This window comes from Embiotoca jacksoni, unplaced genomic scaffold (genome assembly GCF_022577435.1).
Source record: "Embiotoca jacksoni isolate LCO1_2020_lvr unplaced genomic scaffold, fEmbJac1.0.p SCAF_1, whole genome shotgun sequence".
In the NCBI taxonomy this organism is placed as follows: Eukaryota; Metazoa; Chordata; class Actinopteri; family Embiotocidae; genus Embiotoca; species Embiotoca jacksoni.
In genome coordinates this window covers 16,837,980-16,854,522 of record NW_027185229.1, presented here as the reverse complement: position 1 = coordinate 16,854,522, position 16,543 = coordinate 16,837,980, and the positions used below count along the sequence as shown (strand labels likewise).

The 16,543-nt window shown below is 37.5% G+C and overlaps 1 protein-coding gene across 1 annotated transcript in view; it reads right to left on the bottom strand.

Annotated features, from left to right (window-relative positions):
- Window positions 1–16,543, bottom strand: part of LOC138194741 (voltage-dependent calcium channel subunit alpha-2/delta-2-like) — a 39,312-nt gene that overhangs the window by 10,281 nt on the left and 12,488 nt on the right. Inside the window, exons 3-28 of the mRNA XM_069143703.1 lie at window positions 14,127–14,243; window positions 13,360–13,419; window positions 10,310–10,354; window positions 9,577–9,712; window positions 9,325–9,456; window positions 9,123–9,180; window positions 8,971–9,021; window positions 6,449–6,548; window positions 6,170–6,331; window positions 5,948–6,058; window positions 5,742–5,820; window positions 4,336–4,385; window positions 4,061–4,150; window positions 3,877–3,942; window positions 2,971–3,045; window positions 2,787–2,861; window positions 2,573–2,644; window positions 2,291–2,362; window positions 1,333–1,394; window positions 1,111–1,187; window positions 967–1,027; window positions 788–885; window positions 609–699; window positions 451–513; window positions 252–355; window positions 71–169 (exon numbers count right to left, since the gene is read on the bottom strand). Coding sequence (XP_068999804.1) covers window positions 71–169; window positions 252–355; window positions 451–513; window positions 609–699; window positions 788–885; window positions 967–1,027; window positions 1,111–1,187; window positions 1,333–1,394; window positions 2,291–2,362; window positions 2,573–2,644; window positions 2,787–2,861; window positions 2,971–3,045; window positions 3,877–3,942; window positions 4,061–4,150; window positions 4,336–4,385; window positions 5,742–5,820; window positions 5,948–6,058; window positions 6,170–6,331; window positions 6,449–6,548; window positions 8,971–9,021; window positions 9,123–9,180; window positions 9,325–9,456; window positions 9,577–9,712; window positions 10,310–10,354; window positions 13,360–13,419; window positions 14,127–14,243 — 2,206 coding nt within the window. The remainder of the gene's footprint in view (window positions 1–70; window positions 170–251; window positions 356–450; window positions 514–608; window positions 700–787; window positions 886–966; window positions 1,028–1,110; window positions 1,188–1,332; window positions 1,395–2,290; window positions 2,363–2,572; window positions 2,645–2,786; window positions 2,862–2,970; window positions 3,046–3,876; window positions 3,943–4,060; window positions 4,151–4,335; window positions 4,386–5,741; window positions 5,821–5,947; window positions 6,059–6,169; window positions 6,332–6,448; window positions 6,549–8,970; window positions 9,022–9,122; window positions 9,181–9,324; window positions 9,457–9,576; window positions 9,713–10,309; window positions 10,355–13,359; window positions 13,420–14,126; window positions 14,244–16,543) is intronic.

Genomic DNA, 16,543 nt, shown 5'->3' with positions numbered 1-16,543 from the left:
TTGACATGAAATGACTTAATCGCACATGGCACATAAAGTTCAGCACTGGGCACATAAAAACATTTCTTACCTGCAGGTTTGAGCAGTTTTCCACCTAAATTGACCTCTACAGCTGAACTAACCAGAATTCCAGCGGTGCCGTTTTCTCCTCCTACAGGGTCGTCTAAAGCTGCTCAGAATACACATAGATATAAATAGTTACTCATAGTAAGTCATAGTTACTCATAGTAATGGTTACTCCGGCTACTCACAGGCTCTCGATGGAGCTCTGAACATGTAGCCTTTGTTGTCGAGGCTTCGTCTGTAGAAATTTGAATTGAAGGGTTCAGGATCCTCATCCCACAACTCAGCAGCTCTGTACAAACACAATCCCAAATCGTCAAACATCTTAGATCACAATGTATTTTAACCACATTTCTCTGATTGAGTAAGTCCTTTAGTCTCACTCACATGTTGGGGAAAACACGTGTTATTCCTCCATCTGTGGATGCAAATACAGCCAGGAAGCCATACCTGTAACAATACATTTTTACCTGGTCAGATCTAGTGTTTTGGCACAATAGAAAGTGTGTATGCACACTGTGTGGAGCAACAACACGCTAACTCACGAGTTCAGGTCTTTGTTCTTCCACACCCGAGAGGCTAGCTGCCCAATAATCCTAGAATCCAAAATCAGGTTGTGGATGAGGCCTTGGTCACCTGCAACAAAGACACAAGCTGATTATCTCATCTGTGTCTGCAGCAGTGGCAGATACTGTCAAATACTAAACGCTGATGATGCACTTACACTCATCAGATTCAGGGGAGATGTCCAACATGAGAGAGAGAAAGTTCTGCAAAAACTGGGTATTGTTGTCAGAAAGCTGCAGACGCTTGCAGTATTCCCTGCGGAGACAAAATTATAAATAAGTACCTTTCTCTTACTAACAGAGAAAGATTGATATTATAAGAAATAAAGATGGTTACCTTGGAGCTAGGAATACATGTCCTGATGATTCAAAGGAGCTGGGCAGCAACGACTGCATATCTGTAACAGTGAAAAAGAGAGGGTGATGTTTCTTTTATGTCTTGTTTCTGTATGACATATTTATGAGACGCACATCTACTCACACTGGAGCTGAAGCATCACATCACTAAGGTCTGCCTGGATGTGGTACTCGTTGTAGGGAGGTAATACCAGACCAAGACTGCAGGTGGCAACATCCCAAAATGAAGATGCATGAATGAGGAGACACAGAGAAGGTGGGTCTGTGAGTGAATCCATCTGTGCTTGCAGTGGACATCAGAGCTGGCTGGTTATTATTTGTGATTCATAGTATAGTATTAGCTCACCTGTAATCTGTACCGTTGATAGGAGTCCAGGTGTAACCTCTGTATACGTCATCAATGTATTGCTGTAATAGTAAAAACATAAGATTTATTATTGCTTTAACTAATTCATGGAATGGACTTAAAGTTATTGTTGTTGTTGTTTTCTAATATTTATAAACATAGCAGGAAAAATTGATCATCTGTAAAAACTATGATCAGTAGCATGGAAACACAAGATGATAAATCACCACAATAAGCTTTAAAATCAAAATGGATGAGAACAGCTGCCAAGGGGACCTCAAGAGGAGACTGTTTACTTCAAGAGATAATGAGTTTTCAGACTAATTCTACAGACAGTCTGTGAAATGTAATCAAATGTACTAATTATAGTTATAAAAAAATTATGACTGGACCTTTACCACAATAACTTAAACCACTTATTTGGAAATATAATTATAGTCAAAATGTAATTGTAATGTAATAATTAAAGTGAAAATAATTACCTTTAACGTCCATATATTAAATTATTTATTGCTTGCAGAGCTACTTTCTGTTTTAGCCTGCAGGAATAACATCATGAACTCATCGTGTAATGGTTGTGTGTCTCATCTCTACATACAGTATTCGGCACATCACTGGGATTTTAGATGATAAGTTATTTAAATCTGAACTGATTGCACTGATAAAAGAGGAGAATAAAGTTGACCTTCAGAGGAGCTCTGCAGTAATTAATAATTCAGGTAAAAACGTTTTGAATTCTACATCTCATTTCCAAATAGGTGCTTTAGATAATAAAAGTTCAACAGCAGTTGTTTAACTGTCTGAGCAGGTTGTTTCATGGACCCACTATATAGTGTTGAAAATGTACGTGTATTTGAGTCATATTCATCGTACCACAGATACAACTAAACACGTGATAGATACAGTCAGACTAAAGGGGGGAAATGTTGGAAGACATTTAAAGAGATAATTTACTTGCCTCGTCAATCGACTTGATAAGAGTTTTGACCTGCATTTCTCCCGGTCTTCCATCAATCATTTGTCGCCGGATCTACAGAATAAAAACACAAAGCTATTTTTATGATGTTAAAAACCACGTTATGTGTGCCTTTAGTTATTTCCACAGACTCAACAGACTGGAGGGCAGCCTGTCCTGAGGTTGTGCACTGGCCCAGTAATAACTTTGAACACAAACGTAACCACAAGCAGAGAACATAAAACGCCTGAAAGCAGAGGTTTTTTAGCTCCGCTTGGTGCTCACCTCCTCTTTATTGCTGTCCTCCACTTCTGCATCCAGGAAGTCCAGCGTCACAGGCTCAGGGAGGTTCACAAGCTGAGAGGAGGATAGTCAGGAAGAGACAAAACATTAACATAAAGAAAGTAAAAATGACAGATCATATTGAAAACCAGTGTTACAGGTTCGCTTCTCAAAGCCACTACAAACACTGTCAATATAAAGCTTTTTGCCTGATCACCTTTGGCTGGAGATTAGGATGAAGAAGCAGATATCCATTTGGATCAATGGCAAATATATATCCATTGGCCCCGAGCTGTTTCAGACACACAAAAAGCGTGAAGAATAGCAGTCATGTGCTGCTGTGTTCTGTCCATCACGTCAAGTACAAATGAAGAGAAATGTGACAAATGTAATTTACATACATTGTATCGTGGTGTCAGTCGCTTTATCTCATCGAGATGCACGTCGACTCCCATGACACCCAATATCAGCTGATTCTTGTAAAAAAAAATAAAACAGCAGCAATATATAAAGTAAAAGTAGTTAAAGGCAAATGTACATTTTGGCAATGTACGTTTTGGAAATGTATTCATTTGCTTTCCTTCAGTCAGTTAAATGAAAAGATTGATGCCCCTTTCATGTCTTCACACTAAATATGAAGCTAGAGAGCTAGAGCTAGAGATATGACCCTGAAATAATGTCATGATATTTCAGGGTTTTCCTGCGATAATGATATTCTTAATGATAGGATAAAATACTGAAAGAAATATATCTGAAAATTCTCATTTATTCAGGTCACGGCCAATCTAAATTTTACTCAAAGGCAACTGGACTTGCTTGAAATTCTTGAAATCGTTTCACCTCTCATCTGAAAATCTTTGTCAGTTTTCAGTTCTGAGATCAGAGTTCAGTTCAGTTCTTTCAGATGAGAGGTGAAACGTCTTCAAAAATCTTTTGTCGAGTTGCAGTTATATTCAGTACAAACTGAAAAACCTATTAATGTGGTTAGTTTTACATCTGTTCTTTGGTAACCTAAAAACTCCCAAACGACTCAACTCGCTCTCCATTTGTGAACCAACTCCTCCACCGACGAGCGGATTTCAGCCATTGTTGTTTTTGTTCTTCACAAGTTATGCAGCATAGCATACGTCATTCTGCTAAAGTACATAACACTATGGCTTAAGCTATAGTAAGAGTAACAGTAAGATGTCATTATATCAACAAGTTATAACCATTTCCATTATCACAATATTCTTTTTTTCAAATGATTGTAAAAATGAACAATCCGATCTGGCACATGCCAAAGCTGCAGTGTAAATACCATTTACCTGTGAGTTTCCATCCATGGTGAGATTGAATACTGGCATTGTACCAGTTACGACCATGCCAAGACCCTGCAGAGTCCAAAAACAAAGCTCTAAAGCATTCATCTAAATTCAAATGATGAGCTTATCTTTTCAGTGTGCGTTCAATATTTGATCAAATGCAACCGTTGGGCACATGCATTCTCACCAAAGCATCCTGATACACATTGGTCCACTGAACCTGCTTGGCATCGCTGCCTGCCAGAACCATGGGGCGTCCCAGCACGTCGAGGTACTCCTGACAAAACACAGAAATACGTGAGCGGCTGCAGCTTCCAAACAGCCGACAACATCAGGCCACGGGGGGAATGGTTGTGCAAACAAATGAGCATAGCTGTTTCTACGTGAGTGAGTGAACGCCACAAGGAGAAGGAGAAACAGTGAACAGGGATCAGCTGTGTCAGAGGCACTAGACAAACCCACCTGGGTGTTAATCCTTATAGCACAGATGGAACGGATCTCAAAATAGTAACCTGGCAGGCGACGGCGAAAAAAGACAAACAGAGAGAGAGAGTGAGCGAGAGAGAGAAAGAGAGAGAGAGAAAGAAAGAGAGAGAGAGAGAGAGAGCATGTGTAAGTGGTCCTATCAGAAAAAACATTGGAGTAGTGCTTATAAATATTCCAGATTCGACTAGATGTTACTGGACCAGTGACTCAGCTACTTGAATCCCAAAGATAGGAAGCTTAAGGAGGAACACTACTGAGCTTTAAAACTGAGCTATCTGTATCTGTGCAGTTCAGTCAAGACCATTAGATCAGTTGAGTCTAAAAGGTCCTGCAGAACATAATGCCTAGTTATTCATACCAAACAATTTATTTGTCCTAATCCCTTATCATCCAGTTTTTTTCCTCTTATTTATCCCTGAGTAGCTTTATGATTAAAAAAAAATGCACATTAACCTAAATTATTCCATACTCATTGTTTTGTATTTGCCACATTCAATCAAATGTATATTTTCTGTTCATTGTAAAATGACTGGTTGTCTTGTGCAGAATTTCATACACACTTCTTGAAAACTCAGCCCAACATATTTAGTGTCTCTGGAAACTTTGGGATCTCTACTGCGATTTAATATTTATATATTTTTTCTAAATATCCCCTTATAAAGCAGCATTGCCCCACTAAATCAATAGACCTACATGCAAAATAAAACAAGTGTGGCTGAAAAGTGTTCTTAGTGTCAGGAAGTCACTGTCTCTCTGCCGAGAGCACATCTGATCTGCACGGGCATAACTGACCTCTACGTGAGCAAACAGAGCTCTTGTCTGCGCACCAACGCTTGTCTGCTCACCCTTCTTAACCCTCGTGTTGTCCTCGGGTCAAAATGACCCGCAGCTGTGTTCAACCAAGTTCTATTTTATTTCTATATTTTTATATTTTTTTGGGATCATTGGTCATCATTCTTTAAAGAAACCCTCACAGCCTCCTTGTCACCAATGATCCCAAAAAATATGAAAACAAAATAGAACTTGGTTGAACACAGCTGCGGGTCATTTTGATCTAAGGACAACATGAGGGTTAAAGTCAGGCCTTTTGTAGGATCAACGCATTATTCACAAAGCAATGAATACATGTTCACTTCCAACTGATGCTGTGCAACATTATGACGTTTGTAGCAAGGATCCAGTTTAGACACAGCAAAAAAACTAATAATTCAAAATTGATCTTTTAATTAAAATTATTTGTTGGCTTTGCGAGTGGAAACTGTTTGTAGTATCAACATTTGAATGTTAAAATTATGCAATTCAACGTGTCATTTTTTTTACCCTACAGTATTTGATGTTTGCTATAAATGAGGCGAAAGAATCACATAGAAAGTTCAGCTCACCTTTATTTGTACATGCAATCCACTGTAAAGGTGTGACATCATAGTTATGTTGGCCCACAGAAAAAGTAAATACTCGAACCTTGGGGGTGGAAAAATAGTAACATTAAAACACATTTTCATAGGGCGATTAGGATATTATAGTGCTTCCCGCAGGTGATTGAATTGTGTCTGAATTGTGTCTGTTATGATGTTCTGAGGAAGCTGACCGTTTTGTTGGGCCAGTTGTATTGCATGAAGACATCTTGAGCTCTGTCTTCTCCTCCATCAGTAAAGAGCATTATTATTTTATTGCAGTTAGCCCGGGGGACATTTGTCTTCTGAAAAATACAAAAGTACAAATAGATGGGTTGGTTGAAACAGTAAAACAGAGCATAAAATAACTCGTACTGACATAATCCACAGTCAAACAAAATCAGAAGGCCACTCACATTCAACAGCTGATTGAAGGCAAAATGAAATCCAGACTTGTAGTCGGTGGTGCCTTTAGCCTGCATCTGCTGCACTGCGTCCTTGAAAATCTTTTTGTTGCGCACATTAGCCTGGACTAAATGTTTGAAGCACGGGACCACAGCTTCAGCCTTCTCATTAAACTGAAACACATAAGTAGACACATTCAGGGATCAAATATGAAACAATGGAACAACAGAGAGGCGTGAAATGATGGAGAATCAGAGATGAGGAGTCAGTAATTGTTAACAGATACCAACCCTGGCCACATTGACGTAGTCATCATCAGACAAAGTGTCCAGCATTTCCATCACTGATGCTTTGATCAGTTTCAGAGTGAGTCCACTGACACTGCCGCTCCTGAGGAAACACAAAAGAAAACTGCCATCACAATTACATCTTCAAATACATACATATAAATACAAATACAAGCATAAACTATTATTTTACATGAAAGTCTGCAAAATAACACAGCAGCACATGTTTTAATATTTACTACTTGGAGGTGAGGCCAGCAGCAGTTAATATGGACAAATTGTTGATGGATCAGACCTAATTCTGAGGTTTTCAAAACACATTTCATGCAAATTAGTTCTAGAGTTGCATTTCTGTACTGTAGGCACAACAAGGGAGGATGTGTGAGGCGATAGTAGCTCAACAACTATAGAGGATAGAGTAGAGGATTTATTGGTGAACCTCTGAACTCCTTTTATGTATTTATTACTTACAGATTAAAAAAAAAATCAAATAGGCCTATTTTAAAAAGTACAGAATTAATTATTGTTACACTATATTTTTCAGTAGCTTTACAAATGCTTTTTTCCAGCTGTTTAATCACAGATACAGTTTAGCCTGCTGCAGTGACTAACCAACACTGATAAATCTTTTCCAGAAATCGTTTGTACTTTTCCATCCTTACAGTATGTTGCAGTCCAAAACGAAACACAATTTCCAGCACTGCGACTAAAATAACAATTAAAACTCCAGAAGAAATATGGACAAAGACTGTTCAGGACATATGCCTTGATCTCTGTTTATACAGGTTGAAATAATAGATCTGAAACAGATGATTTATTGTGTTTTGGTCCATTGTGTATTCTGCACTTTGTCTTTGCTGTGGTTGAAAAATAACAACGCAACACTGGACCACATCTACAGCTGGAACATTTCCATTTTTAGTTACTAATGTTTTATACTTATTACTGCATCAGTGACGATCCTAATGTGCATGTGATGAGTGAACCAGCATGCTCCATATTGCTGAAAGGCCGTTCACTGGGCTACTTTCCTATTTTCCTCATTCAGCTCAACAGCAGGGTTAACCTTGCAAAGAGTACCAGTGAATTACCCTTTACCAACGCAGTGAATAGCAACCATGGGGATAGTACAGTGACAACAGACTGCTGTCCTTAACCATGACCATGAGGTTGAATACACTCAGCCAAACGCGCTACTGTCTGATCTGCCTCAGAAACAGGAAACAAACAGTCTCTGGAACAGTTGCACGGAATTGTGGCAGCGAATAATCGCTCATTAAACAATAGAAAAAGAAAATAAAACTCTAAAAGAAGTAAAAATGAGTTGTGATGGTACAGGGGGAAAAAGGTGGAGAGTATTTAACTGTAAAGTTATAACGAATTTTCTGGGAGGAAAATCAGTGTTGGTTGTAACCATAATAATAATATTGATGATATGCGGTGGCAACAAAGTGAATCTGTTCATTGATTTTTTTTTTTTTTTCTATTTAAGCTGGCTGAATTGACAACACTCCAACATCAGCCGTACATCCATCTAAAAACCAATCAATGTCAAGTATAAGGATGCATGTCATGCAAGGTTCATTAGTATGCTTGCAAATTTGCAATGTGAAACCAAAATGAGCAGATCAAATGTATAAAATGTAACAAAAACATGGATCTTGGTCCAGACTTTTAGGTGTGAAAACACCCCGAGTTATTATTATTAAAAAATAATGTTACAGCCAGCTCAAGTCTCCCTCTGGTCCAAAAAGTGTTTGTCTTGTTGTTGAAGCAACTGTTGTTATTGTCGAATGTTTGAGTTTCACTGTGCAAATAGATGTATGTGCAGAGTTTGACATTAGAAGGCTGTTTTCACATTAATCTGCTTTAGGAGGAAAGTTTCTCTGTGTTCATTGAAAATCTGTTGGGCCTACAAGCATTGGTCCAATGATCAACAACAAGTGTGATGTGGGAACATCTTGAGTCCAGCAGTTAAACTTTAGAATTAAAATATATTTGCATATTCATAGATTAAGGATTTATTAATGAGCAAAAAGGAGCAAATGTAATTTTAATGATTTTTACAAGATAATTGGAATTTTTCTTTTTTGTGTGGAAAAACCAGATCAGACACAAATGTATGTTCAAAGTATTTTAAAAATCTTTGAAAACTTGTCTGGAGGAAATCTTCAGCATAAAGACTGTAAACAGAGGGAAACTAGTTCTGTCTGGTCTGAAGATAGATTGATTTTTCCTGCCAGCACCTCTAAAGCTCACTATTTTAGTTAAATTTAAAGTTATCTCCTTTGTTTAATCAGGACAAAAAAACATAAATGAAACATGCTGCTGTTTTACATGGGCATGCCAGACTTATTCTTGGCTGGGAGCAAGAACTTCCTGGACTCTCTGCTGGTTGCCTGCCAGGTTTTTTATTTCCCCTGTTTCCAGTATTTATGCTCAACTGCCAAATTAGAAAGAAAGTGACATTTTTTTTCACTTTTAATTTTCCAACCAACATTTTTGAAATATTATTAATTACTTACACGTCAACTAGGATGACCATATCTTTTGGGGAGGAGGCGCCCTGGATGTACCTGTGACAAGAGAAAATAGAGGATACAAAATTTCAACTTTCTAAATCTACTGCACTTGGGATAGACCAACATGAAAACATGTTATGAGCAGCATACAGTACCATGGCCTCCTCCTGACATCATACAGGTCAATCTTATCAGGAGCTTTCCAAGGTGTTGCTGCAGAGATGAAAAGACCATGTTTACCTCATACTATTTATGTAATGTTGAAGTTGGCTTTGTTCAGCCCATTGAAAACAACACATTTTACAAGTAGCTCACTTGTGACATCACGTTTGGAAAGCTGGAAGCTGTAAAATCTACCTGGATAGTAGCGAGTGACTCCCGTCGCACTCCCAAACGCTTGCCACAGCAGTGACGGATCCTCTCGACTGTTCTCCATGAACACTTTTTCCAACGCCTGTGTCCAGTTCAACTCATTCAGAATGACTGGAGCTGAAGGGTAAACAGTAAAACTTCATGAATACACTCCTTAGACTTATAAGAAATAAATTACAATCATGTCTTTCCAGGCTGTTGTGTTTAAAATGATGACATAATGGGCACTGTACTTGCCTCCTTTATAAATGTCTGTGGGAATCTGAACAGCTGTGTAGGAATAGTTGACATTATTTTTGAAGTTTGGATCATACACAAACTCCAGCTTGATGTGGGAGGGATTTTCCACCTCTCCTTCTCCATCCATGGAATACTATAAGAACAGGACAATGCATACATGACATATAAAAATCATTTTATGAGGATAAATAAGCTACTGTACTTTAGACCAGTGGTTGTCAACTTGTGGCTGGCGACCCCGTTTTGATTTGGTTGTAAATGTGTGCATAAAAAAAAAAGTTGAAGGAAAAACAAAAGTCTGCTGCGCTTTTATTTTGAAGGACATTCACTAACTATGACACAGCATGTGCAACTGCTGTTAGCTGTTGTTTAGCTGCCAGTGTTGTCATGACAGTAACGAGCAAAACTAACAATGTCACATCAGCAGTTTGCTCTCAGTCCAGCATTGTAAACAGGATTCAAATTAGTTAAATTTGCTTGTATATTGCAATGGGTATTTAGCCCGAGTTGCTCTTCTGTTGTTTACTTCATGTTTTTTAGCATGCAGGAAGGCATTGTGTATTTTTGAACTATTTTTCCATTAAATACATTTGATTGGCACAAAAATGCTTGACTTGATTTAATGACTGAGGCAAGACCAGTTGAGAACCACTCAATTTAGAAAACATCAATTAGTCACTGTTAAATAAAAGAGTATCAGAAGAGTTCCGTTTATTTGTCCCATACTCACATAATCCAGCTCTGCCTTGGAGTCATAATAAGCCATGTCCAGCTCCTGGAAGAAAACAGATGGAGATACATATGAGGAGGCAGCAAGGCTGACAACTGTGAAACATTATGAGGACTAACAGTCATATATTCACTTGTCAAGTCATGTCTCTGATCATCAGCAGTTTATAATGGATTAAATAAATGTACAATTTAGATTTGACTTGTAATTTTTTTTTTTTTTACAAAATGCATTTTATCAGATAGGTTTAAAGTTAGGTTTAAAATATGATAAATTGTTAATGAAATTAATCCAGCCAATCTGAAAATCTGGGAGGTTTTCAGGTTAACTGATAGCAAATATGGACCTGCATTAGCATTGAAATTAACACACATTAACACAAGTTAATATTTACTTATTTTTTTTATACAAGTAGAACCATATCGTGAGCCTTTCTGACATTGCATTGGTTGAGCCAGGATGTGAAATATTCAGAAAAGCATTATAACTAATATCTTACACTGGCTTTTATTCTATTCAGTAGTAATTGTAAAACCTTATGCTATCACAAGAGTGAGACACAACCACATGCTTGGATCACGTCACACAAAGGGGAGTTACAACCGAGCATTAAAGCTCATCATCTTATGAACCTATTGATGTTTTGATTGTCAGTAAGATACTGTGAACCAAACGGGTCAAGCATAAACCTCACTTCTATTGCAATACTAATAGGGTCCATCGCCAGTATTAATTAATCTATTTATAATTCAATTCATAAACTGTGAACAAATGCACATGAAAAGTTACCACGTCCCACAGTTCTAATTCAAAATGGCATATTTCATCTAAAGAACAACCAAAAAAACTTCAACATTCTTCTGTTTACTATTATGTAAAATGGTTCAAAGTAGCAAATCTTTCCATTTGCCAAGCTGTAACCACCAAATGTTTCCTATTGTTCAGCACTGTCACATTGTGAATCAGTAAACAGGCTGGAAGGCTTCTGTGGAGCATCGCCATCTGTTAGTCAAAGTTTCTGAGGAGAGCCAACATACTTTAGAATACACGTGACATCTCCTCAGAGGTGGATAGGTTCCTATTTTTGGCTCGTTCCGATTACCAAATGTTATCTCCGATGAGCACCTCAGCCTGTATTACAATTCAACTAACAACTGTCTCAGTCTGCCGTTGGTCATCTTGTTGCTACTAATACACTGCATACGTCCTGTCCTCGGCAGAGTACAGCTCTGCAAACATCAGATGGTCTTTATCAGTCAGTCCATAGAAGTGACGTCGCTTATCCAAAATGTTCAACTCTCCTGAGAGCTCTGCTTTTTCAGATCAGAGTCTGTCAGGAGCGATAAAGTCCTCAGAGAAAGTTTCACCTGCCTCATACGTATATGGTAAAAGGAGATGTTTAGTTTTCACTCTATAATATTTTGACTTTTGAATGAGCTCCTGTAGCCTCACCCTTCTGTAAAACAGGATGGTGACATACATAACATGTTGTAAGATACGCTTGTCTGCTTCCTTGCTGAGACGTAGATGAGAAGATTGATATCACTCCTATATCTGTCTTAACATAAAGCTCCAGTCAGCAGACCAGTTAGATTGGCTTAGCATAAAGTCTGGAAACAGCTGCACTGGCTCATCCAAAGGTATACTTTTAAAATAAGTATAAAAATGTGGTTTTATAGACTGTTATGTTCCCGACTATTTCTGCCCAGAGGCAGTGACTTTAAAATGTGAATTACGGAACTTTAAACAGGCTGGTAGAGTTTTGTTTAATTTAGGCAGAGCCAGGAAAGTGATCTTAATCATCTCAGAAAATTTGCCAAAATACCAAACTATCTCCTTAACATAAAATTATCTTAAGTTATACATGTATTATCAAACATGTTTGAAAAAACTGCTTGCCTATATCCATAGAAAGTAATGTTTATTGGAATTTATGATTTATTCCGATCTACAAAAAACTGCATGCGTGTTGATACACAGCAGACAAGTTGTATTACAGTGACCATACTTGCAGTTGATATGGATATTCACCAAAAGCAACTGTAGCCATCAGAAGCAGTTAAATGCTCTGGAAAAAGCAGATCATTGAGTGTCAACTCAGTACAAAAATATCGGACCATCTAACATTAAAGACGCATTTTGAAAGTCTGCTATTCCCTGGAAATGTTCAGTCAATTTCAATGTAATTCAAAAAGAGAAAAGAAAGTAAAACTACCAGTTGAAAGCAGGAAATCAGTCTGACAGCTGAAGGCATGCTCTAAAAGACGGTCAACCGTCTACACAGTTTTCAGTGAATGGGCAAAATACATGCAAAACCACAGGTGTGGTCGTTTTTTTAAAATGACAGGGGGATGCAGTGCCTCAGAGAAGGATGTGAGAGGCCATGTGAGAGGATGAGGTTAACCCCGTCTCATTTTGCCGGGCAAACGAAGCAGACCGAGTGGAAAAGTGGAACGCCAATGTGTGTAGGACTCAACAGAAGCGCACGGCTGAGTGCACTCAGTCATCTGCTTCACCCAGCTGAGCGCCGAGGGATCTGCTCAGCTGACTGGTATAAATGTTCTCTCTGTCTCTGGTCGTCCCATTTGGAGTCACACCGCTCAGAGACATGTGGTTTGAATTATTTTAAATCAGTGTGAGGAAATATATAATATAAACATCGAAATTAAAAAGGTAATTAAGTATGGACATATGAATGGTCTGACTAATACAACTAATATTATTGTCAGTGATTTGAAATGTGTGTACTTATAGGAGTACTTCTGTCAGTACTTCTAAAGTTATATTTATTGTAAAACTATAATGTACAAAAGATGTTTTGAAAACTATATAATTTCATGTTCAGTCCCACTATATTTTCCTAAATTCAAATACAGACACAGCAATAACACAATAGGAAAAGCAAACCAAAAACTATTAAGGCGTCAACATTGATAATATTCAAAAACCATGACAAAAAGTGGAACTGTAGTAACTGCACACATTATACAACGTAAATGCATAATTTATATTGCCATCATCCTATTATGTTTGAAGCTTTAAAGTTTTACCTTGATTCCATCCTGCCAAAGATGCTCTCTCTGGAGACGCTCTGCTTCACTGGCTAACCTCTGCATGTTTCAAACAGAGAAATCATCACATTAGAGGAGCAAATATTAGGATATGTCTAAGCTCTCTTAGGATTCCTCTGTACCAGACAAGGGTTGAGTGGCATTCGTAAATAATGCTGCATTTTGTGCCACATGGGGATCTTTTAAAGAAAAACTGTCAATCATACTTTTTTATCTTTGTCTAATTTTGTTTCAATGTATGCACACATTCAGGTTATAAACAGGGGAGTACAACCAATATATTTAGCCAATAGTAGCCCATCACAGATCCGTATTGGTGTATATGTTGTCCAAAAACCTTTTTTACAGCACATAATGCAGGAAAAGATGCATGGGGTAAATTAGGAATTAATCTATTTGTGTTAGTTCTTTGTAATTAGTAAATTCTCAGTGAGGTTTATTGTTTTAGTGAGCATTTTCATCGACTTAACCTCCTGCAGAACTAACAGGTCACTATTTATACGAAGGACAGACTGCACTATATAAAAACACATAAAACATACAACGTAGAAATGTCATACTATATTATCATTATTACATCTAATCATATTAAATTGAAACTTAAATTAGCAAAAATGTGAGACTTTACTTTAATACTGAACAGTGCACAACGTTGTCTTGACAAGTATCACTTTGCTCGCAGGAAAAAAACATTTCAAGTTAAAAACTAATAAAAAATGACATTAAGTAACATACAGTACACTTACATCAAGTGCTTTGCGTTTCTTAGCCAGGAGTTTCTCTATGTCCAAAGCCACCTTCTCCACAATCCTCCTTGGTTGATTCTTCACCAGACTAAACCGTCGTCTTTCTTCATTGTATATCTGTAAACGTTTGATGAATAATGTTGAAAATATAAGAGCAGTGACAGCTGCAGTCGTGCTGTAAACTCATTTCTGCTGACATATTTTTTTAACAACAATTATCCAATGCTGACTTTTCATACATCTGTGTTAGTGCAGCTGGATATTATGGGCTGTGTCTGTGTGATGTTTGACATAATGGTGAAATGATCATTATGTATTTTTTTTAATACTAATGAAACAAAAGAAAAAGGGGATACTGAGGAGTTTGACTCTTGGCACCTCAGAACAATTGTGAAAGCAGACAGAATAATTTGAGGCTCATGAATTTGCAAAAGCAAATCCTTTTTATGTTTGCATACCGAGCACACAGGGGAACTTGTTGTGGTTGTGTATTCAATCCAAATCTAAATATGGCTCCTTTCATGTAAATGTATTCACACACCCATGTGGCGTTTATTCACATTAAAGTACTTAAAATCTTTGATAAACAAGAGAACTGTCCCTGTACAATGAATTTTAGAACAACAGCTTTTGAACATAACAACCGGCCATCGTCCTGTGTGACCGCCACATGTAATGTATACACTCATTAATAACGAAAGCTGGTAACAATCACAATACAACAATGCAAAGTCGACACAAAGTATGACTATGTCTGACTAAGCTGGTATGAGATGATTATAAACTACTTAAAAAACCCTGAGCTGAACAGCTGGTGGCGAGACACTCTGTTTTATTGATTGTATTAAGAACATCTTCCAGTAAAGTGAAGTAGCCTGTGATGTTAAAGGAGCTGATCGGGCCTTATGCCTTAGATTAGGCTTTATTTTATGTTTGAATGAAAACAAATATTATTTTTGTCTTTTGAAAAACCTCTTTTTACCTACACACTCGACTATATGATAAACTCCAAGACTAAATTACTGCAAACCAAAAGAACCAACTTTACCCAGATGATGTTCTTAATACCCTTCTCCACACAGTCTGAATTTAAATTAGACCACACATGGCAACACATCACAGTTAACTTCAGAGGACCTGGAACATGGCATCTACACTAAGTATTGTTTATGATTTCTTACACCAGAGAACTTTATGGGTTATCGGGAGACGTATGGGAATTACACTGGAGTGAAATTGGATAGAACCGCATGGAAAAAACCTCTAATCTTTTTCTTTCTGACACATTTCTTCTTTAAGTTTTGTTTCAAATCTTTAAAGGTTGGAATGAATACCGTCATTACAACAGAAGATTTTTAAAATACTTTGCGGGCTAAAATAATTACGATAAAATGTTATTTAGTACTTACAAAATCTGCACAGTATTATTGATTTATAACGTTAATGACATACAAAGGAAAAAATATACACTTTTATATAATTGTTTCCCTCCATTACTTTTCTTATCAACATATAATGACAGCAACACCTTTCCAATTGTAACACTGAATATCAAACACCTCTGTTGAATCCTTGCTCGGTGCAGGTCTGATATTGAAGGTTAACAGTTCACATTTTTGCCCCAATTGTTTCCCTGCTACAGTCAAAATCTCTGCTTGTTTTAAATGTTTTTTTAGTAAAACTTTAGTAAAAATTTGGTGGTCTTGCAGGTGCAAAGCTAGTGCCGGTTTTCAAATGGCTTCAAATAACCTCAAGAACTTTTATATTATGCATGATTTTACCAGCAACATATCCTTATATCCATATATATAGCATTCACTTTCACACAGACACCAGAGTGGCAGGGAGCTCAGTAAATTCATCAGATATGCAAGGGGACAATATATTTACAGTATCTCACTGTGCTCTGTCTAGTGGGTTTGAGGTCATCAGAGTCTCTATGAGGAGAAATGAGAGAGAACCAACCAGAAGGAGAGACAGTGATCTGGATGAATACATTTGGCAAACATGCATGCATACTGTATGACTGCTTTCTCCCCATAAATGGACTTTGCAAAATAAACTTCAAGACACCCCTCAAGTTGTGTCCTGACCAGATGCTTTATTGGCCCACGCTGCACAGATGGGAACATGCAGCAATGAACAGGGTGTCTCTGTGAACTGTGTGCCGTCTATGAAAAACTGGGTTTTATTCAGAATATATTCAAGATCAAGGCATACCACGGAGGATAAAACTTAGATAATAATGATGTCTGCAGGCTGTTGGTCCATCACTTTAGTCCAAACATAAATAATGAAACTACTATCAGATGGACTCCCATGAAATTTTGACATTCATGATTACAAGAGGCTGAATACCGATTTAGCTAATCCCACCGTGGCGTTTGCATTTGTTGTCTTTAGAGACATTTCAAAAA